Source organism: Podarcis raffonei, chromosome 8 (genome assembly GCF_027172205.1).
Source record: "Podarcis raffonei isolate rPodRaf1 chromosome 8, rPodRaf1.pri, whole genome shotgun sequence".
Taxonomy (NCBI): Eukaryota; Metazoa; Chordata; class Lepidosauria; order Squamata; family Lacertidae; genus Podarcis; species Podarcis raffonei.
The window spans coordinates 20,359,211-20,386,774 of record NC_070609.1 but is presented as its reverse complement, the minus strand read 5'-3'; the positions used below and the strand labels follow the sequence as shown (position 1 = coordinate 20,386,774).

Below are 27,564 nucleotides of genomic sequence, written 5' to 3'. Positions count from 1 at the left end.
CACACTGCCACATTCAGGTAATGTGTCAGGATTCAAAATTACTACATGCAACACTCAGTTTAAAATTTGTCTTAAGCTATGGACATCTGGCTGTACAGTCAACCAAAATGGGTGAAAAAAATTCATTTTTATTGAAACTCATAACTCAAAAAATATAAGATGCTGTAGTGTACAATATGTTACACAAAGCACCCTGAGGTGCACATTCAAGTCAAGTAAGAAGTTCCATCCTCCCTCCCTCCCCCCTCCCTCCCCCGCTTGGTACCCTAAGTATTTGTTCCATATACAATCATGCACATTTACTCTGCAAGAGGAAGCCCCCAGCTCCATATTCTGTTAATTAGCACCAAAATATCTGTTCTCTCTCTCTTAATTTAACAGGGGAGCTATATTAACTCAGCCAATACTGTAGACAGATGTCATACATTCATGGAATTGAACAGCCTAATCTAACTTCAACACCATGTGCACTGAACCAATTAGCATCCCCGCCCCCCCAGAAGTGGAAGAAGTCTCCCCTCCTTCTCTATTTTTAAATTAAACACAACAATTTATGAACTTTCCACACAAAGGTGATCTGTTTTTTTTGTTGGGAAGAAGTCTATGAGGGGCGAGGATAACGTACGTCTTTCAATAACAACTACTGGTCGCAAATAATGAAGCTGTTTTAAGGCATTGTCCCCACACTTTGTTAACGCCTTGTCCAATATGGCCCTCAGGTTTTCCAGGGAAGGAATCGAGGGAGAGTCCGTGGATAAGAGAGGCTGCATCCCTCTCAGCTGCCCATGAGCTCTGGAGCCGCTGTTTTTCTTGGACACAGCTGCTGCCGGGACCGTTTCATATGCAGTCTTGCCCCGTGTGTCATCCCTTTTGAAGTCTTTCTCTTTCTGTACCACCACACCCAATTCATATCGGCCAGCCGGCTCCCATTCATCCTCGGAGTCGTCATCGTCATCTCGTTCCTCACTTTCTTGGATGAATTTTAAAAAGGAAGACTCAAACCCCATTGGTTTGAAGGACTTTAAATCAAACGGCTTTGGCGCAGATTGCCTCTGCATTTTCTCTTTTGTAGCAGAAAGGGGAGGAGGGTTTTTAATGTTCTGCTGTGCTGATGCACGCTGCCAGTCGTTTACATCTTTCTCCCTTTGTAGCTGTACACCTGACCTCACACAGTAGGAGGGGTTTTCTCTTCCATCACTTCCAGGCAAGTTGTCTGTTTTATACCGAGGTGACTCCAATCGACTACATTCTACAAAACACCTGGTTTTTGGATTGTGGATATGTTTTAAAGTGCCTGGATACAAAGAGACACCAGTCTCCTGGGCCTTGTCACTCTCACAAGAGCTGCCATTTTTACTGCTTTTATCATCGTGATTGCAGTCCGAGTTTAGAACACGATGCCCTTCATTTTCACGCTGATATGCAGGGTGCACTGTAACTTCCTGCTTAGAGTCACTGTTTAGCTCTTTATTTGAACCCTGGCTTTCTTCTAAGCAGGGATCATTTATCACAGTACCACATTCGACACACAGTACAAGCTCCTCATACTGTTGTTCTATATAAATACTGGCCATCTGGTGGGTACGCTTATAGTGTCTCACAATACTGCTTTCCAGTTTTACTACAGAGGGACACCCCCGAACCATGCAAGGATACTGTGTCTGATTACAGTTGTCTCTGCACATTTGCAGGGCTTCCTCCCTTGTTCTGAAGTTATATAACTGCTTTCCTTTGCTTTTATTATTCTTCTCAGATTTGTCATGGATCCGTCTCTTTTTCTCGCTCTCTTCATGCCCGAGACACTTATCTTTCAAGCACCTTTGCTCCTGTCCATCTTTAAGGTGGGCCAGTTTTTCTTTGGCAGCTTCCGAGACCCCATCATAATCACTGTGTCGGAAATATACATGTTGAGAATAGCGGCTGTAGGTTGTGAAAACTCGGTTGCAACCATTAAGGTCACAATGAATTTCAATCTCTTTATTTATTTCCTCTTCCTTAGCATGCTCTTCCATCAGGTGATGCTTCAGTTTGTGGAAGGAATAAAATGCAGCAGGACACTGAGGATGGTGACAAGGAAATCTCACGGTCTCTGTTTCAGAAAGCACTTTGGAATCCTCTACATGGTCCAGGCCATGAAAGTCACTGCAATGCTTAGCAAGCGATTTAGAACACAAGAAGCGTTTGCTGCACGCCTTATGTTTGCAAACAAATATTTTTTTACATTTGGCAAGTTCCCTCTTTGTTCTCGCTTTGTCTTTTTCTAGGCAGAGCTGTTCTTTGTTATACTGATGCACCGTTCTGTAGTGCCGAATCAAACCTTTCTGATTAGTAAATGCAGAATTGCAATTTTTATGAATACAATGGAACGGCTTGTGGTATTTATGCAAAATGTAGCATAAATTTCCTTTGGCAACTGTTCTTTTACTTCCCCTCCCCTCTCTTGCTTCTAGTCCTTTCCGGTGGCTTTCCAGAGCAGACAGTTTCATCTGCTTGCCAGTTACACAACTTTCTGCTTCTTCACTAGACTCCAGATCTGTTTCAGAACTAAGCTCATCTTTCTTTGCATGACACTGCTCTTCTTCAGCCAGATTAGCTTGGTCATCAAGTTCTTCCTCTGTATTGGCATAGAAATCAGACATGGAACCCATGGTATCATTCAGCATATCCTCAGCGCTCTCATCCAGATCCTCAAAACTCTCATTACCAAGTAATTTCTGAGTTGCTGTCATATTGCCAAGTTTATGTTTGTTTCTATAATGGACTCGAAGATGTGTTTTTCTTGTAAATGATCTTTGGCAAATATGACATTTAAAAGGGGAATACCGATGTTGAAACATGTTCAACTGAAGCACCGTCTCCTTTGAATAATTGTGTTTTCTAACATAATGCGTCAACAACGCTTCCCTGGTCACAAATTCACATGTGCAACCTTGACGCTCACAGAAAAATGGCTTGGCTGCCAACTGGGTAAGGTATTGTTTTGGTAGTTTGCCTTGCTGCTCTTCAGGGAAGTAGTCTGAGGTAGATTCATCTTCAGAGTTTGGAGACTGTGACAACCTGGAAGAATTTCCAATATGACCACTGGAATTTTTTAAACTTAAATGCTTCAAGCCCAGGAGAAGTTCCAACATTGCATCTTCTGAACTGGACACTTTGGAAGCTTCAAAATAGGAAGTTTCTGGGGAAGAAGGATACAGTTCTTCATTTAAATAGCTTCTGCTATTAGAACTTGTATTACAATCTATAATGCCTGGAGAGTCTGTATTTCTACATGAATGATATATGAGCTCTGGACTAATATCTCCATCAGTATTATGACTGTCACTGTACTGAGCAATATCTTTAGTTTTCAGACCTAGCTTCCTCCTAGGTTTGAAATGGTAAGGATGAGCCCTTCGAAGATGTTTTTGCATGCCCTTTGAATTTTTGTACGTTGATCCACAGTCTTCAAAGCCACAGGTAAATCTTTTCCCATCAAAATATACAGCCACATTTGAATACCGCTCTTTTAAATTGGATGGAAGGAAGACTTTCTCACGGGGTAAATCACTCCCAGGAGTTGCCTGGCCACAGTCCACTGCTTCAGTCAAAGGTGTCAACTGAGTCTCGCTGGCTAGGGATGCAATATTGCTTCCTAAACTGCCATTACTTTTGCCGTCCACCTCTCCATCAGATATAGCTTCTTGTTTAACTTGCTGGGTTTCCTCTGAATTTGTAGATTCTTGCTTAACCTGCTCGATTGCCTCTGAATTTGTAGATCCCGAAGGCAAATTAAGACTCTCATGCAGATCAGAAGGACCTTTTTGTTCAAACACTTCCAAATCTGAAAGGCAAGTAAGACTGTCCCCAGAAACATTTTCCTCATGCTTAATTTGCATCTCCTTTATTTCACCATTTGACATATGCATCGACAGGTGATTTGTAAACTCAGTTTTGGAATAGTAAAATTTTTTACAGCCACTAAAGTTGCACGCGTAGGAAGCATCCCTAAAATGCTGGGCTTCGTGGTGGTAGAGCTGCCCCAAGTCACTGAAAACAATGTTACAGCCACTGAGCTCACATTTATAACGCAGATCGTCGTGCTGTTGCTTGTGATGGAGCAGCTCATTCACTGATCCAAACCTAGCATAGCAGCCCACTGACACACACATGTACGGCTGAGGGCCACTGTGCACTTGTTCATGCTCCTGTAGATGGAAAGCCGAAACAAAATGCCGCCTGCAGTATGCACACTTCTCACGCCTGTTTTTCATGTCCAAGTAGTGCATTGCATTTTGATCATTGTTTTGATGTTCTGCTTTCAAGTGAACACTTAAGTACTTGAACTGCTTAAACACCTTGGAGCAATCCGTGCCTGGGCATGGGTACAGGTCCCTGTCCTGCAAGTGGCAGTTTTCTAGCTTACTAAACGTGACAAAATCCTGCGTGTTGAGTCTGGGCTGTTCACACGGTGTTATTTTGAGTGGCTGGTTTTCTCCAAGGCCTACAGAAGCAATTCTGGCTAGACTGCTCTTTGCCAACCTCTCTTTCTTCAACAGCAACTTCTTCTTACTACGGTATTTCCTACTAGGAGGCATTTTTACATGTTCCATCACATGCGTCACAAAGACATCCTTCCTCTTGAACTTTTTTATACACACTGGGCATGTATAAATGCCATCTTCCATATGCATCTTAGAATGGTGAAGTATTCTGGCCTCTATACATTCCCTTTTGCAAATAACACAGAAAAATTTGTACTGCAGCCACCTCTGATACCTTTCTGAGGACCCAATCGGCTTTTTAACTCTCACCCTCTCTTTAGGCTGATTTATTATATCTTGACCTTCAAAATTATTATCTTCGCAATCGCTTAGGAGACCATCCAACAGTTCGGTTTCATTGAACAACATCTCATTGCAACTCAGATCATCCTCTGACTCAGAAACTTCTTTTCCTAACAACTTGAGACAGTGTCGCTTCAGAGTTTTCCAGTCCCAAAATTCTGGATCAAATGGCCAATACGCCTTTAAAGCCAACAGTAGCTCGCAACGGAGGGAGTTTGGAACTGCTGCATTTTCTTCATCCAATTTTTGATCTGGCTGCAGGTAGAGCTCTTCTAGTAGACTGTATCTTTCCTCGCTTGGCTCAAGTAAATATTCAGTGAGTTGGCATGCTCTTCTTACTTCAAGGTCTTCCGGCAGAAGGCATGCAATTGTTTTGCATACAGAGGTCTTCATGTCATCATTTTCATTTGATCGGAGCTGCAGGGCTCTCACACATAACAAAACAGACACAATAAGGCCTGTTTCTTCTGCCTATAGGAAAGAAGAGAGCGCAAGTCAGATCTTAATTTAGCCCCCAGGGACATCTCTTAAAGACAAAGGAAACACAACTGAAAAAACTGGACAAGATATACGGGTAAGTTTTCATAGAACTCTAGAGTTGGAAGGCACAAGGGTCATTTGCCCAAGGTGGGGCTTGAACCCACAAATCTGAGATAAGTCTCACGCTCTACCGACTGAGCTATCCCTCTCAATCCTGAAGCAATTACAGATTTGAGTAACCTGTGGCCCTCCAGATGTTGCTGGACTCCCATTCCCATTAACACCAGCAAGCATGGTCAATGGCCAGGGATGGTGAGAGCTGCAATTCAGAAACATTAGGATGGACACAGGTTCCCCACGCCCCACGCATTTCTTATTTCAATCAACTTCAATGTTTTACCCCAAAAAACATACAGTGGTACCTCGGGTTACATACGCTTCAGGTTACAGACTCCGCTAACCCAGAAATAATCCTTCAGGTTAAGAACTTTGCTTCAGGATAAGAATAGAAATCGTGCTCCAGCGGCACTGGTGCACATATTATCTTTACAACAACTCTGTAAGGTAGTTCAGGCTAAGAAATAATGACCGACCCTAAGTCACCAGTTAAGCTTAATGGATAAGTAGAGATTTGGACTTTGGTCTCTGTTGCATGATAGACATTGCCAGAGTAGAATTTGCCAGCTTGGTGGCCTGCAGATGTTTTAGATTAGACCACAGCTCCCATCAGCCCCATCCAGCTTTTTGAGTGGTTTCAAGCATAAAAGACACTTTGTGGTAGCAAATACACACAATTTTGTGAAAGTCATTCCCATGTTTTTAGGAACTAAGTATACCTGGAATTCTGAAGCAGATTTATATATCTGTTTCAGATATATATATACACAGTGGTACCTTGGAAGTCGAACGCCTTGAAAGTCAAACGTTTTGGCTCCCGAACGCAGCAAACCCACAAGTGATTGTTCCAGTTTGCAAATGTTCTTTGGAACCCTAACGTCTGTCGCAAAGTCCGTGGCTTCTGATTGGCTGCAGGAGCTTCCTGCAGCCGATCAGAAGCCACGCCTTGGTTTCCGAACCGTTTTGGAAGTCGAGCAGACTTCCGGAACGGATTCCATTCGACTTCCAAGGTAGGACTATATATAGAGAGAGAATGAGTGTGTGTGTGTTTGAAAACCGTATCAAATCAAGGTATCTACTTGTAGATTGTCTTCTGTTGCACAATGGCAAGAATTTTTCAACTTCTTTGCTTCCATACTATTCCTTATCACTTCCTATTTCCACTCAAAAGTTTTGCTGCTGAATTACTTCCTTTGTCTTTTTAGATAGAGGCGCTGAAGAAACATCAGTAGTACAGCAAAAAGAGCAACATAAATACAGCAATAGAGTAAAAGCAGAGTTGAATCTACTGTGTGCCAATGTCCTCTAAGGACTAGAATATGAAGCCTTGGAAGATAGGAAATTCCACTATGCAAGTACTCCTTATCTAAAACAGAAAATAGGCAGCCTGAATCAGAAGAACTCCAACAGGAAGAAGACATAAAGGGCACGAAATGTACTTGGCTGAAGCAAGTGAAAGGGAAGAAAAGTGCAAGTGAGAAGGCCAGAGATCAAGTCTGGCTTGCTGCTGTGAAGTTCAGGTGTTCAACTTGTCATGTGCTCAGCCATCAGAATGATACAAGGCAGCCATCAATTATGTCTTCCCAGGGTAGCCAACAACAGGATGCACCCAAAAGCTACTGAATTTTTGTTATCTGCTGAAAGTACATAGGTTAATGCTGTGATAAACTGCTTCCCAAGCAGGCACTTACTTCAGCTTGTATGACTCTAATTAGGAAGAACAAGTGTTGCAATGTCCTAGCAATGATGCCAAACTGCCGGCAGCGCTCCAGAAAGGAATCTAAAGATGGGTCAATTCTTTTTTGTAGTTTGCTCCAAAATAAAGTCAGTTCCCTATGGAGAAAGTTCAGGACAAATGCTTAGTTAGAGATCCAGTAGTCAAGCTTAACAATGGTTTAAACATGAATGTGCAGAATGCTAGAAGCAATACTGAGAAACTAGAAGGCCAAGATAAGAAAAAAGGAAAGAGATCGTCTGAAAAGTTATACCAAGAGTAATTTCTTTAGCTAAGGCATACAACTAAGAGAAACCAAATAAATGACTTTCAGTGCACCTCTGAGGTCTCATGTCTCTCTCCCCCCCCCATGTCTCATACTTGACCTAAAATGGGGGTCCTGAGCTGTGATAGCTGACACAATGACCTCTGGTTATTACTGGTCTCCAGCTCCCTTCATTCCCGGCTAGGGATGTTGGCAGCTGGAGTCCAGCAACATCCTGAAGACACCGGATGGCTCCCCATGGTCTTAAGATAGAAACAACCCTCTCTTCGAGGATTTATTTTTCAACCCTCATCAAACACTGTTCTAACAACAGTATCTTCTATTTTATACCCAATCTAAGCTTATTATATATAACCATTCCTGATTTTTGGGGTAATATTTAACATCTGTAAATCCTTGTCAAGCATGTTTCCAAGCATCAACATTACTGACAGCCTATTTCTAAGATGACGTTAATTTGGAGCATTAATTTGGGGAAAGAATAAATTAAATGTAAAAAAACACAGGATTGCTTTTGGAATATATGCTTCTTCATACAATTGCCTGCATTCAGTTAATCCTCCACAGTTTGAAAAAACAAGAAGAAGGAGAGCAGAAATCCCTGAAAGTAGAGATCATCACTGGATTCCATTTCTGTCTAAGAGGGAAACCATGTTTTGAAATTATAGTTTCAAATGCTCCCTACTGCTCATTCTGGATCCTCCACATTGTAGTTTGGAGGATTATCTGATGTTCTCTGTGTCTAACATTAGTTTGTTCAACCTCTAGAGGTTCTTGAAAAATGGAAGAGATGTACTCACAACTGTTAAGGTAAAGGTAAAGGGACCCCTGACCATTAGGTCGAGTCATGGCCGACTCTGGGGTTGCGGCGCTCATCTCACTTTATTGGCTGAGGGAGCCGGTGTACAGCTTCTGGGTCATGTGGCCAGCATGACTAAGCCGCTTCTGGTGAACCAGAGCAGTGCACGGAAACGCCGTTTACCTTACCGCCAGAGAGGTACCTATTTATCTACTTGCACTTTGATGTGCTTTCGAACTGCTAGGTTGGCAGGAGCAGGGACCGAGCAACGGGAGCTCACCCCGTCGCGGGGATTCGAACCGCCGACCTTCTGATCAGCAAGCCCTAGGCTCTGTGGTTTAACCCACAGCGCCACCCGTGTCCCTGTTTAACAAATGTAAATACTTTGTTTTTAAGAAATAAATTTCATTCACATAGAATGAAACATTCTCTTTAATGTGAGCTACTTCAATGGCCTATGTGAGCCAGAATAGCAAATACATGCATTTGAAAATAATATCTGGACATAGTACTTACCAAGAGCAGTACACATTTGCATTTTGAAGCTGCTGCGTGAGGTATGTTGTACAAAGAATGAATGCAGTACTATCTTGACCTTCAGCTTCCAGATTACATATCATATCCAGGACCTCTTTGCAGTCCACCTTTGCAATCTTTCAAAAACAAAAATCCAGAAGAATTCTATTGTAAATAGTTTCATTCAAGACCACTTTGCCCACACAAAGGTACTTTCAGGAAGACTTTTCTATCCTTCTGTTTGTGTCACTACAGTAGCTGTGTTAAAGTTCATATTGTCAACAAAGGCATAGCCTAGCTACTTGAAGTGCTAAAAGCACCTAAAAACAATGCAGTTCGGATCTAATATTGTACTGCTTTATTGGCCTGAATTACAGTGTTTTATTTTTAATGGCTTGTTTCTTAAATAGTCTTTCTATTGTTCACTCACTGTGGGGTTTTAAACTGTTATTAGCTGCTTTGAACAGGATTTTAAATACAGTGGTACCTTGGGTTACATACACTATTTAAGGTTACACTGCTAACCCAGAAATAGTACCTTGGGTTAAGAACTTTGCTTCAGGATGAGAACAGAAATCATGCTCTGGCTGCACAGCGGCAGCAGGAGGCCCCATTAGCTAAAGTGGTGCTTCAGGTTAAGAACAGTTTCAGGTTAAGAACGGACCTCCGGAACAAATTAAGTACTTAACCCAAGGTATCACTGCATCCATTAAATAAAATTTGAATGTTACTTTGTATCAGCAGAGGCAGACTTCTAGATGTGAATCCTCTGCCCCGTCTCTCCGCAGCATGGCTTTATTATTAATATTTATATATCACCAATATTTTATTGGTCTGGAAGTAGCTTTGGAACTACTGTTGTGGTAAAAACAGTAGTTCCAAAGCTACTTCCAGAGCAATAAAACAATACATTTTAGAAATACAAAGCACAATTAAAAGGCATTGAACAGGTAACACCACCAAGATCAGAGCTTGCCTACTCACCTCTTTGATAGATTCTTCAGTTGGAAGCATGGAACACAAGCAAGTGATGTAAGCTTGGAGAAATGGCAATGTATTTGAAATTTCCGTGGACTCTTTGCACAGTTTGGATAGGGAAGCAGCTTGCCGAAGGCGGTTTGTTTTCATCAAGTATTTTATTCGCATCTGCATAAAGACTGGTCCTTCTTGTTTAATCAGTTTGTTGACTAGAAAAGAAGTGGAAAAGATTTTTGCACACACTATTTATCACCAGAATTTAGCTCAAGCAGTAATGTATGCCAGTGGTTGGCATCTAACAGCCTATTTCATGGCCTTCTGCTCTAGAATTCCTAAAACCCTTTAGAATTTAAACTACATATCCATTGGGAGGAGGTGGAAGGGGAGAAAGTTTTTGGTTAAGGCAAAGACTCCCAACCAAACAAAGGACTCTCATCTTGCCTCACTTTTATCCCCAAGTACAGGCAGTGACCATTTCACATGGGGGTTGCTTCCACCCTGAGCACGTATAAGCCCTAGCCTGGTACACCCTGCTCTGCCCTTATTCTGCCCTCTTCCAGATCCAAAAAGAACCTGAGCATTGGCGACTGCTTATCACTTGGATGTACCTAAGATGGTTGTAACCAGTAATGAAAACAGTTGGAAATGATCTATGGTGGGTTTGAGTTTGCAGTTCTACAGAGAAACAGTAACCTGTGAATGACCCATCATAAGCAAGGGTGTGTGGCATAAATACTCGGGAATTCCTCAACTCTTAACAAGATTCTTTCAGAAAAACTTCACAACGATCTAAATGCTGGATCTAAAAGGTGCTCTTACACTAGTGGAAAACATTTCCTGTTCACAGCACTGTATGAGAAAACCCAGAAGTTCTTCAGACTCCAAAGGCTTCTTTTACTGCCTGCACTAAAGACTATATGCTACATTCAGTATTTTCCTAATTCGATATTCCTCATGTTTCTATCTGATGTAGGAGACTACAGTTTGTGCCGTAATAAAATCTGCTAGTCTAAGACGCCACAAGATTCTGCTTTTGCTTCTCATACTATAATGCAACCCAACACATTGTGGTGCAGCACTGTCTTCCGCTAGCTCTTGCGCAAGAGTTCCTGGAACAGCTGAAAAATATTCTCTCCCTGTGCTTTATGTTTCTTTGAATAAAACCCTCAAATCTTATTATATGAGCAGTTTCACAGCAGGTAACGAACAACAACCATATGTAATAAAAGGGGTATGACCACAGTGTTGGGAAAGAACGAACGAGAAGCCGGTACTAGGCCAAGTACAGGACTGGAAGAGTGAAAATGACATCTCAGGATTCGTGGTAAAGCTCTGCATGCTCTTCACAGCAGCAGTTGAGGAACACCTATCATCTTGCTCAGTTCTTTAGGAGCAAAATGTTTCAGTGCTCACATCATAACAGTGGCACAGTAATGGAATTCTCATTTGAGGTACAAGTCTCAAGATCTTACCTTCTTCTGCTTCTACAGGCTGCTGTGATATAATATTTAAGAGAACTGGATTCTTCCATACACCTTCCTTTGAAATGTCAGCCAGTGTTTCGAGGCTATTGTCTCCAAATTTAAGTAAAGCATTATGGGAATCCTATGTTGGAGAAAGAGATAAACAATTATACAACCTTCCTTAGACATCTATTGGGAAGCTTTTAATGTCTGGTGTATTGTGTGTTCTTTATATTCTGTTGGAGGCTGCCCAGAGTGGCTGGAACAACCCAGTTTGATGGGCGTGGTACAAGTAATAAATTATTCTTATTATTACTGTTATATTAATTCCTACATTTCTAAGATTTCAGTTGGGATCACTACACAAGGCTGTAAGAAAAGGCTGCAGAAATACGGCATTTTTCCAGCATTTAATTACACCGGGTAATATCCAATGAACTCAGATCAGATCCACTTTGGCTTTGTTAATGTGTCCCCCGCCATCATATTTAGAGGAGGGTTTTTTTTATTCCATTTCTATTGTGAGGTACATAGCTTGGAAAAAGGAGTAGATACAAACAAAGGTATCTTATGATTAGTCATGTTGAGATCATGCCTACAAGTTTATGTAATAGAAATTTCACTATATACAGCAAGTAGCCCAGAGTAACATAGCCTTCCTTACATCAAAACATGGAGAATTCATAACATGCAGTGGGTAACCATCCATATCTTCTACAATAATCAATGAAATTAGTCCGTTCTTGCCTGAAAATATGCTGTCTTGTGCTGTTCTCCTAGTCTGATAAAGTAGATTACTTTAGCCATTAAAGCTTTGTCCTATATGTCACCATAGTGTTATTTAATGGTACATTTGACTATCTCCATTTAATTCTCTGAAGGCTGTGCACTGTCCCCTTCTAGCAGACATTCCTCCTTTTAAAAGAAGTCTCCCCAAACCTCTACTCCCAATGCGAGACGGGATATTGCACTACTGGAGCACTCTTCTATCACATAAAAAGTTACAAAAGGATGCGTACAATCTCACTATATATTAAAGGCTGTACGAAGAACTAAAATTCATATAAGACATCCAGGTAAGGTATACTTAATCATAATGTATTTATTCCCATTTTATATTGGATTCAAATAAAGAACTACCACAAATACCACAGCCTACTTAGTTATAATTTGAAAATATGTATTTCTAGATGCAAACTGTTGAAACAGGGCCCTCTGTAGAATAGAGATGAAAAATACTTGCCTGTATAGTCTGAAACAGTCTTAACAATGGTTCAGACTGCTCCTCACTTTCAGGCACAGAAAGCAGTAGTTCAAAACAGCTCCTGAAATAAATAAATCACAGAACTAAGCTAGTTAGGACCACCATTTAGGAAGTAGCATGTTGGGTCATTTTGTACCTCTGTTTATAATCTCTCTAGGTCAAAAGAATGTGAAAACATAGTAGAAAAGAGCTGAAGCTGTTAAGCAGCATAACAATGAGAAGAACTCAAGATAGATGCACTGTAACAATATTTAGTTGGAATTATCTCACTGAATGATATTCAGGCTGTATTGGCAGCTTATTCTTAACAGCATCTTTGACCTAAGAAAACCAATGTGATGCATAATGGTCTTGCAGATTCATTCACATTTTGAATTTTCAGGTACCGAGTTCCAAAGAAGTACCGTTTATAATATATGTAGCCCAGGGAAAAAAGTAGATAGGCTCAAGATTCACTAAGATGCAGCGTGGGGAGAAGATGGCATGATCCATGGCATTTACAAGTTCACAATAATGCTTATTTCTACACACATAATTTAAACTTGCATTCCACCGTTCTTCAGGTCAGTGTATACAGGGTTATAAATTTCCCTCCCCCAATCACAATAACCCTGTGAGACAGATTAAGTCTCCCTGATTCAAGTGCAGCTCTCTATCCACTACACCGCACAGTCTCTGGTGTTTCCCATTATCCTAAATTTAGGAAACAGATAAGATTGGTAAAATCCTAGCAGTTATGCATGCTCTCAGCAGAGTTCCCCCCACCTCCTGAACACTTAAGCTAAAAGGGAGGGGAGTAACCTTTGTCACAGAACGGATCCTAAAAGTGAGGTGGCATTGGCCCTGGACGATACACATCATAGGGTGTACATCCGCCCAGCCAACTCCCCCCCCCCATCCTCAGGTTAAAGAGAAGCAACTGGTCTCCATGCCAAACTCCCTGCCCAACAGGGTGGATTTGATTTAAATCAAATCGATTTAAATCATGATTTAAATCAGTAGTCAGTAAGACTTGATTTCAATCACTTTTTTACAGAAAGACTTATTCTTGCTGGTATAATCTTAATATTTACAACCAGATGAAACCAGATGAAGGTTTCATTTTTGGAATAATAAATTTTCAGAATAGTTTTTACAGTTATATCAAAAATTACTGATTTGGTTATACAATTAAGAAATACATAGACATATAATTATGAAATTATTGTGAGATTTAATAAGTTAACTATAATTGGACAACTTTTCTGCTATACTTTATTGGAAGAAGAAAAATAATAATTTCCTTAATAACAATTTAAACCATTTATTTAACTAAAACACTAACATTATAGCATATGTATCCATGTTTGTTAACTGATGTGGTTAAACAATTTTTAAAAAACTTAAGACTGAGTTTTAGTATAAAACAACCTCCAAAACGTAAGACTGAGTTTTCTCCTCCAGGGAGAGAATATTGTGATAAATCTCAGGCTATAAACACAAATGTAATGGAATCTCAGAGGGACTAGATCTCCCAGCAGGCCTGGCTTTGGAGAGGCTGGCCTTCCTTTTCTAGAGGAGAAGTGGGGGGCGGGAGGCGGGGAGAGATACAGTTGGTAGGCTTAGGTTGGAACAGGCTTTCAGAAAGAACAGGCCGAGGAGAAACAGGCTGGTGGAAAGCTGGAAAAGGGGAACCAAGGATTGGAACAGAGAACTTCAGGGATTCCTGCAGGACTGAAGTTCCAGGTACAGACTTTATTGTTTGGACAATGTCAGGCGAGCCCTCGAAAGAAGGGCCTGGAACCAATGAACCCTGATTAGTTGACTGGCAAGCACTTCAAGGTCTCGCCAAGGACTTGAAGATCCCAGTTACTATTTCCACCACCACCCCTTTGGATTTGCTTCTACATTCAGGTGCTGTATTCTGTACAGTTAAGTGTTAGTGCAGTTGTTGGAACCCAGTGGGATTGGTTGCAAGCCCTGAAGCGCCTTCAGCACTTGCCTCAAGTCTGAGTTGCACAGACATGCAACTGACTTGCACAATTATTACACAAAGATCCCAAGACTTGCGGAGTATTCTGCACTTTCATTTTTACTGCTTCACTTAGCTACTTGTGCAGGTCTATTCCACTCCAAACAGTCTATTCATTGAACCTCTTGGAACTTAGCATTTAAGTGGTAAGGGGTTGATTCTGTGTATATAAATCTGCAAAGGAACAATGGGATTAAGGTTTTTTCCTCAACTCTGTATGTGTATTTCATAACTTTTTTCTGTGAAAAAAAGCATGTTATCTGTGCAGACACAAATTCACACCTCTGAGAACTGCTAAACAAGCATCTGTGTTAATATCTTCTTGTTAGAAAAAATGCCCCAAATACGTAATCTTACAGAAACCTCTGGAAGACCATGACATTGTGAATGGATTAATGGAATTCATTTATCAAAAACAAAATTTAAACATTGCATATAAAGCCTGATGCTACATAATTTTTAAAAAATCCAGATTTCCTGATGAATAGCCTTTGGACTATAATATAACTTAAACAGAAAACTATGTTTAGAAAGATTTATCCTCCAAAAGCATTTTATTTTAAAAATTCCGATTTAAATAAAAAAATCCAATATAAATAAAAAAAAGATTTAAATTTTAAAAATCTGACTTAAAAAAAATATATATGAAAAAAATAATTGATTTTTATCCACCCCACTGCCCGAGAGACTGCAGCCTCACACTATTGCCCCATGCTTTGCTGTCAGTATACAGACCCCAAAATTTCCTACAATGAAGTGGGGTGTCTGCATGCCAGAGATGTGAGGAGAGCATTCCAACTTCCACTGCCTTTTTGAAAATACAGAATAGTTGTTTTCACCTTTGGTAATGACCTCCCCCCACCCAAGGATGTATGCAAACAGGCCCCCTGCTTTGTTGAGACAGGGAATGCTATTTTCAATATCGGACAGGTGGGCACAGTAACTTGAAAATCTCCGCTGTTGATCAAATTCTCTTTTCTGTTAAAAAGTCATGTCCCAAATGTACTTACAACACTAGCCTGCCAATTACCAGAAGAACTTCTTCACATTCGGTAGTCAAGTAAGGTCGGGCATTGGCAAAGCTCTGAATGGCGACTTGATACACTTCCAAGAAAGGCAGAACATGCTCCGAAGCACCCGGATTGTCAGCATATTGTAGCAACGTCTATAAATGAAAAGATGTAATGCGGTAATATTTGTTCTCAACTCTGATTAAGCTATTTCAAGGCAATGTTATAATTCTATGCTGAGGATATTAAGCTTTCCAACTTTTCTCAAAAACAAAAACAAAGAAATGGCAACCTGCCACTCTACTCTTTTTTGCCTTCCTCCTAAAGCAAAACTGCTAATACTAATTACTATTATTTATGGACTTTCAAGAATGCAGCTCCTGAAAGAACTGCTATATGATAGCAGTAGAGTATAAGCTCATGAACTAGCAAGTTTTATCTACAGCCTTTTGTAGACACAGCACCTGCACTCAAAACAGTCTTTATATACCCTCACAATGAAAATTTGTATTCACATCTTGTGGGTACGATTTAACATCCATCACATTTCCCTACAAGGCAATCTCTTTCTTTCTTTCTTTTTCTTGGGAGGATCACGTTCACCAAGCATATAAGTAGCACATGCCAAACCCATTCACAAAAGCATAATACATGTGTATGCTCACAACCAGTGATGCAGTCTATGCAGGGTTTCTGTCAAATACAGTGCAGCTATCATCAGGATTGAGCTATGCATTGCATACACCTTGCTAAGGTATATGGAAGACTCTGAAAAACTAGGGCCAAACTAGGCGAATGTGGAAAATCCATGATCAGGTTTTCCCAAAATATTTTTCTTTCATGAAAAGCAGCTGCAGAACCAATAGCATCTCTGTCTTCCTCCCTTTCTGTGCTTAGTAACAGCTTGTGAAGTAGATAAGTCAATCAGTGTGTTGTCAGGGGAAGCAGAAGGAAGAAATCACAGCCCTGCAACTTCACCATCCAAATCCCTCACATAGTTGCTTTTAACCAAAATAGTGTTGGGGTGTCTTGATGCTACCCTTCAGGCAGGTTTTCACACCCCAGCATTTAGCAAACCAAGAGGTGTGAATCTTCCAGTGAAAAAAATACACCGACTCTTGTGGCTCAGCAGAAGAACTATACTGACAAATAACTAGACCAAGTTCTTAACATCTACTTTACTTTTGTTTAAACATGAAAACAATATATAGTTTAAGAGGAGTTTTTAAAAATCAAAACATTACAAGGAATAATTTCAATAACTTAATATTTTAGAATTTTACCACAGCTGCTATAATGTACCAAGAGTCAAGTCAGGTGAAGTGCTGATGCAGGAGCTCAGTCTTACATACTATTATTTCTCATGACTGAACAAAATTCATGGGCCTCTACAGCATTTTAACAATGGCCAGTCTGCATGCCAAAGCAAGCCATAGCTAAAAACTAGCTATGGCTTGCTATGACATGTGAACTACCTCAACAGTCTTTCAAAATTATTTTCTAAGTTTCATTAAGAACTCATGGCCTAAACAGAGTGTGAAAACTTTGGTTCACAGGCCTAATTACAGGCCAAAGCCGCGTCCACCTGTCCTACGTATGATAATATTGGTGACATCATCTGATATCCAAAAGATCAGGTGTGCAGCAGGTAAAGTCATTCTCCAGGCCAAAAAGGGATTTTCAGGCACTTTGAAGCCCCAACTACCAGCTGATCAGAAGAGAGCACTATCAGATTAGGAGCACTAGGGAGTTCCCACTGGGAACTTCATACTGCAGCAGATGGAACTGGAGAAAGTGGCTTGGATGTATGTTGCTGGAAGAAGTGCTTTGCATCCAAACCTCTTTCTCTACAGAAATGTCAAAGGAATGATTACAGATACGAGCCCTGCCTACCTCTTTGAAGGTACATCCCCAGCATCAATTGACTAGCACCTGCCAAAGTTCAAATGAGATTGCTCAATCACCTCAAATCATTAAGACACCAGGCGACGGACAGATATGTGTTCCTACTGACCTATTCCAAGTCAGTTTGTGAGAGGTGAGGAGATATGGATCATTACCTACCCTGGCCTAGTGTAATGCTTACATTTTTAACTTTCAACTAAAGTCTTCCTAAATCAGGTTTATTATTACCTCCTTTCAACCCCTTTCCTCCCTTCTTTTAGGAAGAACACTTTTAATACAAATGAACTATAAATTGGCATTTGACCTCACTGAGCTGATAGGAAACCCCTTTTTTAATCCTTTGCCCTAAGTTAATTTAGGTGACAAAGGTAAATAAAACAAAAAATAACTAGCTAGAAAGCTGCCAGTGTGACAATAAATCAAACCGTATTTTTCATCAATACCTCTGACAGGTAGATCTGATCATGGATCTGAATTCTGAACACTGCTTGAGAAACACATCTTTCTACTGTGCACAATATTGATAAGAATAACACCCCCCGTGTTCCGTGTGCTTTACTTACATACTCACTAATCCTTTCAATTTCTCTTGTTACATCAATTTTAACCTGATAATCCAAATGGGCCTATTAGAACTTGGCAGAGATGAATCATTAACTTTCCAAGTCTTTTGCTGTCTTTGTTTTCCTTTTCCTGTGAACATATCCTCAAATGGCATTTGCTTACTGCTTGACAACACTGCCCTGGGAAGTTGCAGGCAGGTTTTTTGCGTGAGTTCTGCATGTCTAAGGGGACTTTGGGCTTCTGTTTCTTCAGCTATAACCCATTGCAGTCACATGGCAAACCAGTAAGTGCTTTCCAGCGCAATTTGCAATTCCACATGGGGATCTGCTGTTCTAAATCAAAAACCCTGTAGGCATGCCCTTGGGCTCACCTAAACTTGGTACCTGACTACTCAATTGTTTCAATCCACTTCACTCTGTGGGCCTAATTACATTCATCCAAGCTCTCTGAAGAAGCCAGGTGGGTGGGCAAAATTTCAGGATGTTTTAAACTGTTTCAATCCTGGGGAAGCCCAGCCAGATGGGTGGGGTATAAATAATAAATTATTATTACTATTATTATTATTATTATTATTATTATTATTATTATTATTACTTCTAGAGAACTACAGTAGCCCCAATATAGTGCTTTTCACCACCAGTGCAAAAGGAAAAGCTGCAAGATTGTGTCAACCAACTGCTAGCATCTTGAATAGTGGAAGTTAAATTTAAATGCTTGTATTTTACTCTTTTCCCAGCCTCTTGTGACCACAAGCAGTTCTCATTGAATTATCAAATACCATTTGTATAGCTATAAATGTACTTAAGCTCACTGTCTTGTTTAACCAGACTATTCAAGTATTTGGCCATGTTCTTTCATTAGTCTGAACACCAACCTTTCCCATGATTATTTTTTAAAAATGGTGGAATCTTATTTTAGCTTTCTTCTTTATATGAGCTAAAGCAAACAGAAAGGCTTTTTATCCAGTCATAAGTTTATGGAGTAAAGGGGCAAAAAATACCCAAACCACTCATGCTTGCCCGCACGCGCACGCGCACGCGCACGCACACACACACACACACACACAATGTCAATTGCTTGCACACTATCTCAGATCATCCTAGTGAGCCAAGTAATAAATAAAAAGCCAAGCTCTACAGCAGGTGAGCTTTCATGAATATAGTTCCTGCTGCCTGTCAAGAGCTAGGGTCAACTCAATACTTCATAATTAAGGTAAAGAGAAAGGTACCCCTGCCCGTACGGGCCAGTCGTGTCCGACTCTAGGGTTGCGCGCCCATCTCACTCAAGAGGCCGGGGGCCAGCGCTGTCCGGAGACACTTCTGGGTCATGTGGCCAGCGTGACAAAGCTGCTCTGGCGAGCCAGCACCAGCGCAGCACACGGAAACACTGTTTACCTTCCCGCTATAAAGCGGTACCTATTTATCTACTTGCACTTAAGGGTGCTTTCGAACTGCTAGGTGGGCAGGAGCTGGGACCGAAAGACGGGAGCTCACCCCGCCGCGGGGATTCAAACCGCCGACCATACGATCGGCAAGTCCTAGGCGCTGAGGTTTTACCCACAGCGCCACTCGTGTCCCCTACTTCATAATTAGGAGGTTCATAATTAGAAGGCTTTCTGATTATACTTCTTAAACACATTTATTCTGTAAGTCAATCAATCAATCAATTTCCTTTATTCGACCGATAGTCAGAAATAAAACATTACACAATAATTATAAACTATAACATCATAGGGGTACATAAATAAGGTAGGGCCACATTATTCTGTAAGTGTGTACACGTATGCAGCATCACAAAACTTCCCTCTCACATGCAGCACCTCACCAGCAATAATCACAGCTTTATGCAAAGTGCTACACTCAGCTACTAACACCCAATGCCCTATTTCTGTGTGTCAATGAAACAAATGGGCCAATGTGATCATCAGAAGGGCCAATGTGATCATCAGACGTTGGATTCTGGAAAATCTTGGGGTTGCAGCAAGGAAGAGTGGCATATGCTCCACAGATCTTGCTATCCCCAGCAATACTTATTTCCACAAAGATTTCTTGAGTGCATTAACTAGAAAATCATTTTGCCCAAATCCATATTTGTGATTCTAGAAGACTTAAACATGCTGGAATGGCATGAACTATTACTTTTGACATTCCATACATATGCCTTGACGCTGTGTCTCAACAGAAGTCACCTTACAAAATTATAAAGAGGTGAAATACAATGTTCTAGGGATACGTTCGAATGGAGGAACTAACTGGTACAGAACACATCTGGCTCTTACAAAAGATACAACCTATCTGTACTGAAACAAGCAAAGGTGAATTTCCATGTAATTATGTCAGTTCAAACATCTCCCACTAGTTGGAATTAGTTCTGGCACTGATAAAGTATAAGTGATGCATCATTTAACTGTATAACTTACAGTTTTGTAGAGTTTGCCCATTTCTACAGTCAGATGACTAGAACAGCAGAACTCACTTTCATATTTAACAGTGTATCCCTTTTCCTATTTAATGGTACCCCACCAACACACAACACAACAACGGGTGGTGCTGTGGGTTAAACCACAGAGCCTGGGACTTGCCAATCAGAAGGTTGGCGGTTCAAATCCCCGCGACAGGGTGAGCTCCCGTTGCTCGGTCCCTGCTCCTGCCAACCTAGCAGTTCGAAAGCACGTCAAAGTACAAGTAGATAAATAGGCACTGCTCCAGCGAGAAGGTAAACGGCGTTTCCGTATGCTGCTCTGGTTCGCCAGAAGCGGCTTAGTCATGCTGGCCACATGATCCGGAAGATGTACGCCGGCTCCCTTGGCCAATAAAGCGAGATGAGCGCTGCAACCCCAGAGTCGGTCACAACTGGACCTAATGGTCAGGGGTCCCTTAACCTTTACCAACACACACACACACACACACACACACACACACACACACTTTTACATACTTTTTGTTCGTGACACAGTTTGCGATTTTCTCAATTTGTAAAAATCTGCCCTTTGAAAAGAAATGTGACATATTTTCTGCTACTGGTTTTTTCCAGGATCATCAGTTCTCCCACTTCATGAAAGCTTTCTCAAGTTCCTTCCATCTTTCATGTTCTCTTTGGTTGGTGCTTTTACCTGAGTTTGGTAATTTTATTTGTTGGGTTTATGTACAATCAAGCATTTGCCCTGAGGATACATCAAGAACAAAGTCAATCCTTTCTCATGAATGGGAAGGATTTTAAAGCAACCATCACCTGCACCCCTAGCTTCTCCACCTGATATCCTACTGCTTGTTGACTTCTCACCTGCTCAATTCATACTTTACATGGCTGCACCCCCAATTCCTGTAAAGATAAAACTAAGCCATTCCCACAAACTGTGCAACACTATCAACAGGTAAGGAAGACTAAATAAGAGTGGAGACTCTCACACAGCATGCCACAGAAGAGTCCATGAGCTCCAAATACGATCTCACTGAACTTAAGAGCAGTTCTCAGAGGCTTATCTAGTCCAGAATTCTGTCCTCACAGTGGGCAAAAAGATGTCTATAGGAAGTCCACAAGCAGGACATGAGCACTATAGTACTCTCCCACAGAAAGGCTGCCAAGTGTCTCCCCATAGTCACTTGTTATGGCTTTGTCCTCCAATCAGCCTCTGTTCGGCCTGCATAAATCAGTTGTATCCAGATTCAACTAAGCTCACAGCAAAGTTGGAAAGCTGCTGAGGTCCCAGCCACTGACATAATGAGTAGCTACCAAGTACTCATTGGCAGTGTTAGAAACTCAAGATATTTAAGCTAGGCACAGAATAGCAGCTTAAACCAGAGTTACAGTCACCAGAACAGAATGCCGCTGCCATTTTGGGGCCAGACAGCTCAAAAGTTGTGTTTTTCAATACAACTTTTTGGTTCCTGAAATTCATTCTGATTGTGCAGATGAAATACAATGGACAGAAAATTCTTTAGGATGTATTGATGGTGCGCGAAAACAGGCAAGATCCAAGGACCCCCAGGCATGCACCTCCAGATGGTGGAGACATCAGGCACCATTCTGGCACCCTGGCATCTTCACTTGGTCGCAAGTGACCGATAGCCAGGTGCAAAATGAGGTTGGTGCTTGGTGAATTTTGAATGCTGCTCATTGGAGCACTATGTGTGCTGCTGATTGCACAAGCATCTGAGGGCGTCCACCAGCAGAGACTTTGCAAAGGACACCCTCAAAGGATGGGGATGCAACTGAGTTCTTTAAATATATTAAAATGCAGAAATTTAAAAGAATTATCTTCCTCTGAGAAGGATGCCAGGTATGTCTTTGTCCTTGGTTTGCCACCCTCCAATGAAGAGGCATGATCAGCTCAGCAACTTACGCAGGAACATACAAGGTTCTACACTTAGGCAGGAATAACCAACTGGGGAGCATTTGGCTTGCCAGTAGTACATGTGAAAAGAATCTAGGGGTTTTAGTAGACCACACAAGAAAAGAGTTTGATGCAGCAGCAGCAAAAAGAAAAAAGGGGGGGAAAGAATGCTAGGCAAGGCTACATCAACACGAGTCTAAACTCTTATCAAGGGAAGTTACAGTCCCACTCTATTCTGCCTTGGTCAGACCACACCTGAAGTACTGTGTCCAGTTCTGAATGTCACAATGTAAGAAGGATATTGACAATATGGAAGGTGTGAAACAAAGATGGTCAAGGCTCTGGAAACCAAGCCTTATGGGGAACGGTTGAGGGAGCTGGGTATGTTTAGCCTGGAAAAGAGACGGAGAGAAGAAGATAGCCATCTTCAAATATCCAAAGGACTTCCACATGGAAGATGGAGCAAGCTTGCTTTCTCCTGCTCCAGAGGGTAGGACCCAAACCAATGGATTCAAGTGGAGATTCCGACATCAGCAGGAAGAACCTTCTGACAGTAAGAGCTGTTTGTCAGTAGAACAGGCGCCCTTGAAAGATGGTGGACTCCCCCTTCCTTGGAGGATTTTAAGTAGAGGTTGGATGGTCATCTGTCATGGATGCTTTAGTGAAGATTCCTGTATTGCAGGGGATGGACTAGATGATCCTCAGGATGCCTTCCAACTCTATGATTCTATGATATGGGATGGGTAGCTATTACCCTTACAAAATGTAAAAAGGAAAACATTTTGGGATTTATGAGTAAAACATGTCTCCAGCTGAAATCAGAAAAGGTGTGCTTCAGCAAGCAGAATTTTGGGAAACATTGCAATAGAGAGCTACTTGTATCTCAAGGTGGAAATACAGAAGGATAGCTGTGTTAGGCTGGTACAGCAGAAACAAGATATTTTAGGACAGGAATTGAAGAAGCCATCAATATGTTTGCATATTGTTGGGACAGGAGAGTACCCATGGTCATGCCACTGACATCAAAATACAACTCCTCCACAAATCTTTGGGTTGGTGGCACTGCCTTGCAATTTTATCTGCAGGTCAATGTTGTTAACTATCACTTGAGTGAATTGTCACATATTGCACTTTTGCATTTCACATAGCAAAGAGATTCCATACATCTGCATGAACTTGTGTCTAGACTAAATTTGTTTATCTTCAAGTTGCTACAAAACCCTCTAGGTTAGGCATCGCCAAACTCGGCCCTCCAGTTGTTTTGGGACTACAATTCCATCATCCCTGATGACTGGTCCTGTTAGCTAGGGATCATGGGAGTTGTAGTCCCAAAACATCTGGAGGGCCAAGTTTGGAGATGCCTGCTCTGGGTTGTACCAATTTTAGTCTCCCTTGGAGTAGATCTGAAAATAATGACCTTAATAAATCTATTAACGACAGAGTAAACTTAACTGAATACAGCTATTTATCATTTTTGTATTCCTACATGGATTTATAACAGCCCTGTTGCTGTTATATCAATATACAGCACACAATAGCAGAGACATATAAACATGGATGTGATAGTCCATCAAAAGCTAGTAGGTTGACGTATTGAAAGCAGGAAGACTTGAAAGTGATTCACTGTCCTAAGGTGCAGCAGCATCTCATCTAGAAATCTAACAACTCAACCATTCTTTAAGTCTAGTATTGAATACCTACAATTATGTTTTAATAAAAGTTGTAGGACATACAAAAAAAATTAAGATGCAAACATGGAAGATAAAAGGTTATCATTAAGCTGAATTGCCAAGGCAGTAAAGATCTCATTTTCACTGGGACATCAACGCAATCACTTCTCTTTAGGCTAATCCAACACAATTACATTTTCTAAGCTCTGAACTAAATATCAAATGTCACCTGTTTCCGTACAAGTCAAGGCAACCTAGAAGAATTATTAGTTTACAACTCTTCAAAACCCATGTGTCTACTTGATGAACCAAGCTGACAATATAAACCATCACCCATTTCTGAAGGCCATGTGGCATGCACATTTTTCTGTGCTCCAGTCCTTCTATATGTCAATGGTTCAGATCAACACACAAAGTGACCAGGATGTTTTAGTATTGCAGGACCTGGTGGACACTAAAAGCAGCTATTCCAAGCACTCATGTTGTCAGCTGAAGCCTTTAGAACCCTATAGCCCAGTGGTGGCTAACCTGCTATTCTCCAGATGCTATTGAGATTAAAAGCTTCCACCAGTCCCAATCAGCACAGGCAAGACTCAGAATTGTGCTCCAGCTCACTGGTTAGCCATGGCTGCCCTAGTCCCAAAATCCTACTCAATGAAACTTAAGCCTAAATAAATGCATAACTGAAATAACTGCATCTTCTTGGCCCTGTTTTTACATGCCTCCATTTCCCTCCCCCTATTTTTGCATGGCAAAACTGTACTCTTATTTTTTCTAAAGCACCACATGCATACAAGGCACCATATAAATCAATATTAAAGGGTTCCCTCCACTGTGGTTTTCCTCCCTGTGCTAGTGCTATGAGCGGTTCATGTCAGCAGGGGTGGAGGTGTTCTTCTAAAGTTCTCTTACATGGTTCTTCTTAATCGTAACAACATTGGACATTATCTCAATCCATTTATACGACAAATGGGTGAAAACCTTTATCCAAAATATTAAGTTACCATTTTGTATGATCCATACCCAACCTTTGGATAAAATTATCAAACCCAAAGGAGAACTGGATGGCCTTCATCTGACAGTGAAAATGTAACAGAGCTTTAAGCAGGAAAACATGTCTAAGGCAGAGTTTCTCAATTTGGGGACCACCAAAATGTTGATTCTAGAAGCTACCCACTCAACTTCAATGGATAACCCATACTCACTAATTCACAAATCTTTCTCAACCCTTTCTACACTGACATCCAACAAAGCAACCTGAAAATATTATCTAACCTGTTGCAAGCTTGTAATGGAAACCGTGTGGCCATTATATTTAATGTGGCATGTTCATGTTTGTATAAACACTTTGTTGATACTTTCAACCCAAAACTATATCTAACATACAAAGTCTATTGCAATATGAGTTGGAAAAAGAATTGGAACTCCATTTTAAAATAAAGTCATATCAATAGGACTATTTGATTTAGAACACCGTACACAGTGACTGACATCCAAGATGTCAATACAGGTTTTTGTATTGAAAAGGTGAACTGGCATTCACAGTTGCTTACAGAAACTCAAAGCAAATAGAAAAATAAGAATCAAGCCATATTATACTCAATCCACACTATCGGAACAGTAAGTAGCCCAGAGAAAATAAGTTATTGTTTACTATTAAAAGGCTTTAGCAAACCACAGAAATAGGAGCCAGGCAAATATGTTGGGAGTGGAGATTTCAGAAGTAGGAAGCCACCACAGAAAGGGCCCTGTCTCTGGCAACCACACATCTAATCTTTGGGAGCTCCTGAAGCAAGGCCTCATCTTTGGGCAGACTCATACAAGATACTGTACATAGCCCCATCGGAAGCAGAGATCCAGATAAACATTTTTATTGACAAGGAAGAGGAACATATAAACAAAGATCCTCAAAGTGTAGGGAGATAACCCCCTCAACTACGGCTGTTAGAAAGCTACGGCGAAAGAGGACTTGGTGTACGTGCAAAGATCTGCGAGGAAAAGAGAAAGAGTCCGCGGAAGGAGGGAGGGGTGTCATGGATTTCGTTAAAAGAAGCCCCTCCCCCGCTCCCGTTTAACCGACTGCTCCTCTTCCTCCTTCAATTCCGGCGCTGCCACAAAAAGAGGCGGTGGGAGCGCGCCGAAAACACCAGCATCCGGAAGCGGGCGCGGAGAAAGCCCGAGCGCGCTGGGCTGGGCGGAGAAGGGAGGGAGCCCCCCGAGAAGAGCGACGGCCATCGGGTCCCGGAACCCGAACCTCCCGCGAAGCCAGAAGAAACGGGAAGCGGCGTCGGCGGAGCCTCCCAACAGGGACGGTCCCTCGGCCCCGCCTCCCCAGCGCCAGGCAACGGCTCGCCGCCGCCGCCCCCTGCGCCTCAGTCTCCTCCTCCTCCTCCGCGGGGCCCCGGCGCCCCAAACCTCCTCCAACGGCCGAGCCTGACCCTCCCCCCGCCGCCAACCGTCCCGCGCGCGCGCCCTCCTCCGCCCCCCCCCAATAACCGCCCTCGCGCCAGGCCCGCCCCGCTCACCTGACAGAAGTCCCGGCAATAGGCGCCCGACGAGCCCTCGCCCACCCCCTGCTCGCTGAGCTCCGCCTGCAGCTGCCGGAGCCGAGAGCTGAGGCCGGCGGCCAGCCGGGGCATCTCTGGCTGCAGGGCCGCGTCAGCCTCGGCGTCCGCCATCTGCACCCGGCCCCACCGCGCGTAGGCAACGAATCACGTGACCCCGCAGCCGCTGACCACATCGGCGGGGGACGGGCCCACGTGACCCGACGGCCCCGCCCACTCCCGGCTCCTGCGCATGCTGCCGCCCTTCGGCGGGGCGGGAAGGAGGCCGCCAAAGACAGGTTCCCATTGGGCGCTCGGCCCTCTCGCGGGGCCGTGACGCAAATGCATCGCGCTGCTGGAGCTGGGCTCTTCCCTCCCGCCCCATTTCCCAGCGCTGACCAATGGGAAGGAGGGGCGGGGCTACTTCGGAGAGGCGGGGGAGGAAGGGAAGCTTCCGGCGTGGAGCTGCAGCAAGAAGGGCGAATGCGATCCGCAGGTTTTACAGTATTCTGGAGAGAATTGTTTATTCGCTCGCTGTAGGATTAATGTTGGTTTTCCTTCCTAGTTAGAGATCTTTTTTTTAAAAAAAAGTTTTTATTTGTCATAGAAAATTGGAAATGTTTTGCTTTTCAATTAAAAAGCAACCTTTTAAATTTTGGTACATCACAGCATTCAGACCTTTCTCTTTTTCTACCTAGTTTTAAGTATTTGTTAAGTTTTTTGTTTCATATTGTTTTCTAACAGCTTCTATTTACTCTTCACTATAGACATACATAATCTCATAATATTTGAGACTTAGTTGATGGGCAATTTAGAAATGGAGCAAATAAACAACAAATATCTTCACAAGATCTTGTGAGGCTCGGCTGAGACAATGATTTGACCAGAGTCATTCTGAATTTCATGTTATTGCTGTCCCTTTATATGTAAAGAGGAATTATATTAGGGCTCAGTTCAAGCCTTTTAAGGGCAACTGTTAAGGAGGTGCCTTAAAATATACAGCACACAAACAAAAATTTACAGTCTGGTGTGATTATTGATTACACAAATAATGAAGTATATGGTAAAACAGTACCTATAGTTTA

At 41.9% G+C, this 27,564-nt stretch overlaps 1 protein-coding gene across 1 annotated transcript; it reads right to left on the bottom strand.

Moving 5' to 3' along the window:
• Positions 1–108: 108 nt before the first annotated feature.
• On the bottom strand, positions 109–26,722 carry LOC128418599 (zinc finger protein Rlf-like). The gene is made up of 8 exons (XM_053398421.1): positions 26,462–26,722; positions 15,465–15,619; positions 12,423–12,504; positions 11,189–11,321; positions 9,723–9,925; positions 8,739–8,875; positions 7,115–7,256; positions 109–5,297 (listed from the first exon to the last, which is right to left on the bottom strand). Exons 1-8 carry the CDS (start codon positions 26,612–26,614, stop codon positions 552–554), a joined length of 5,751 nt encoding a protein of 1,916 aa, XP_053254396.1. The 5' UTR covers positions 26,615–26,722; the 3' UTR covers positions 109–551.
• Between the last annotated feature and the right edge of the window lie 842 nt (positions 26,723–27,564).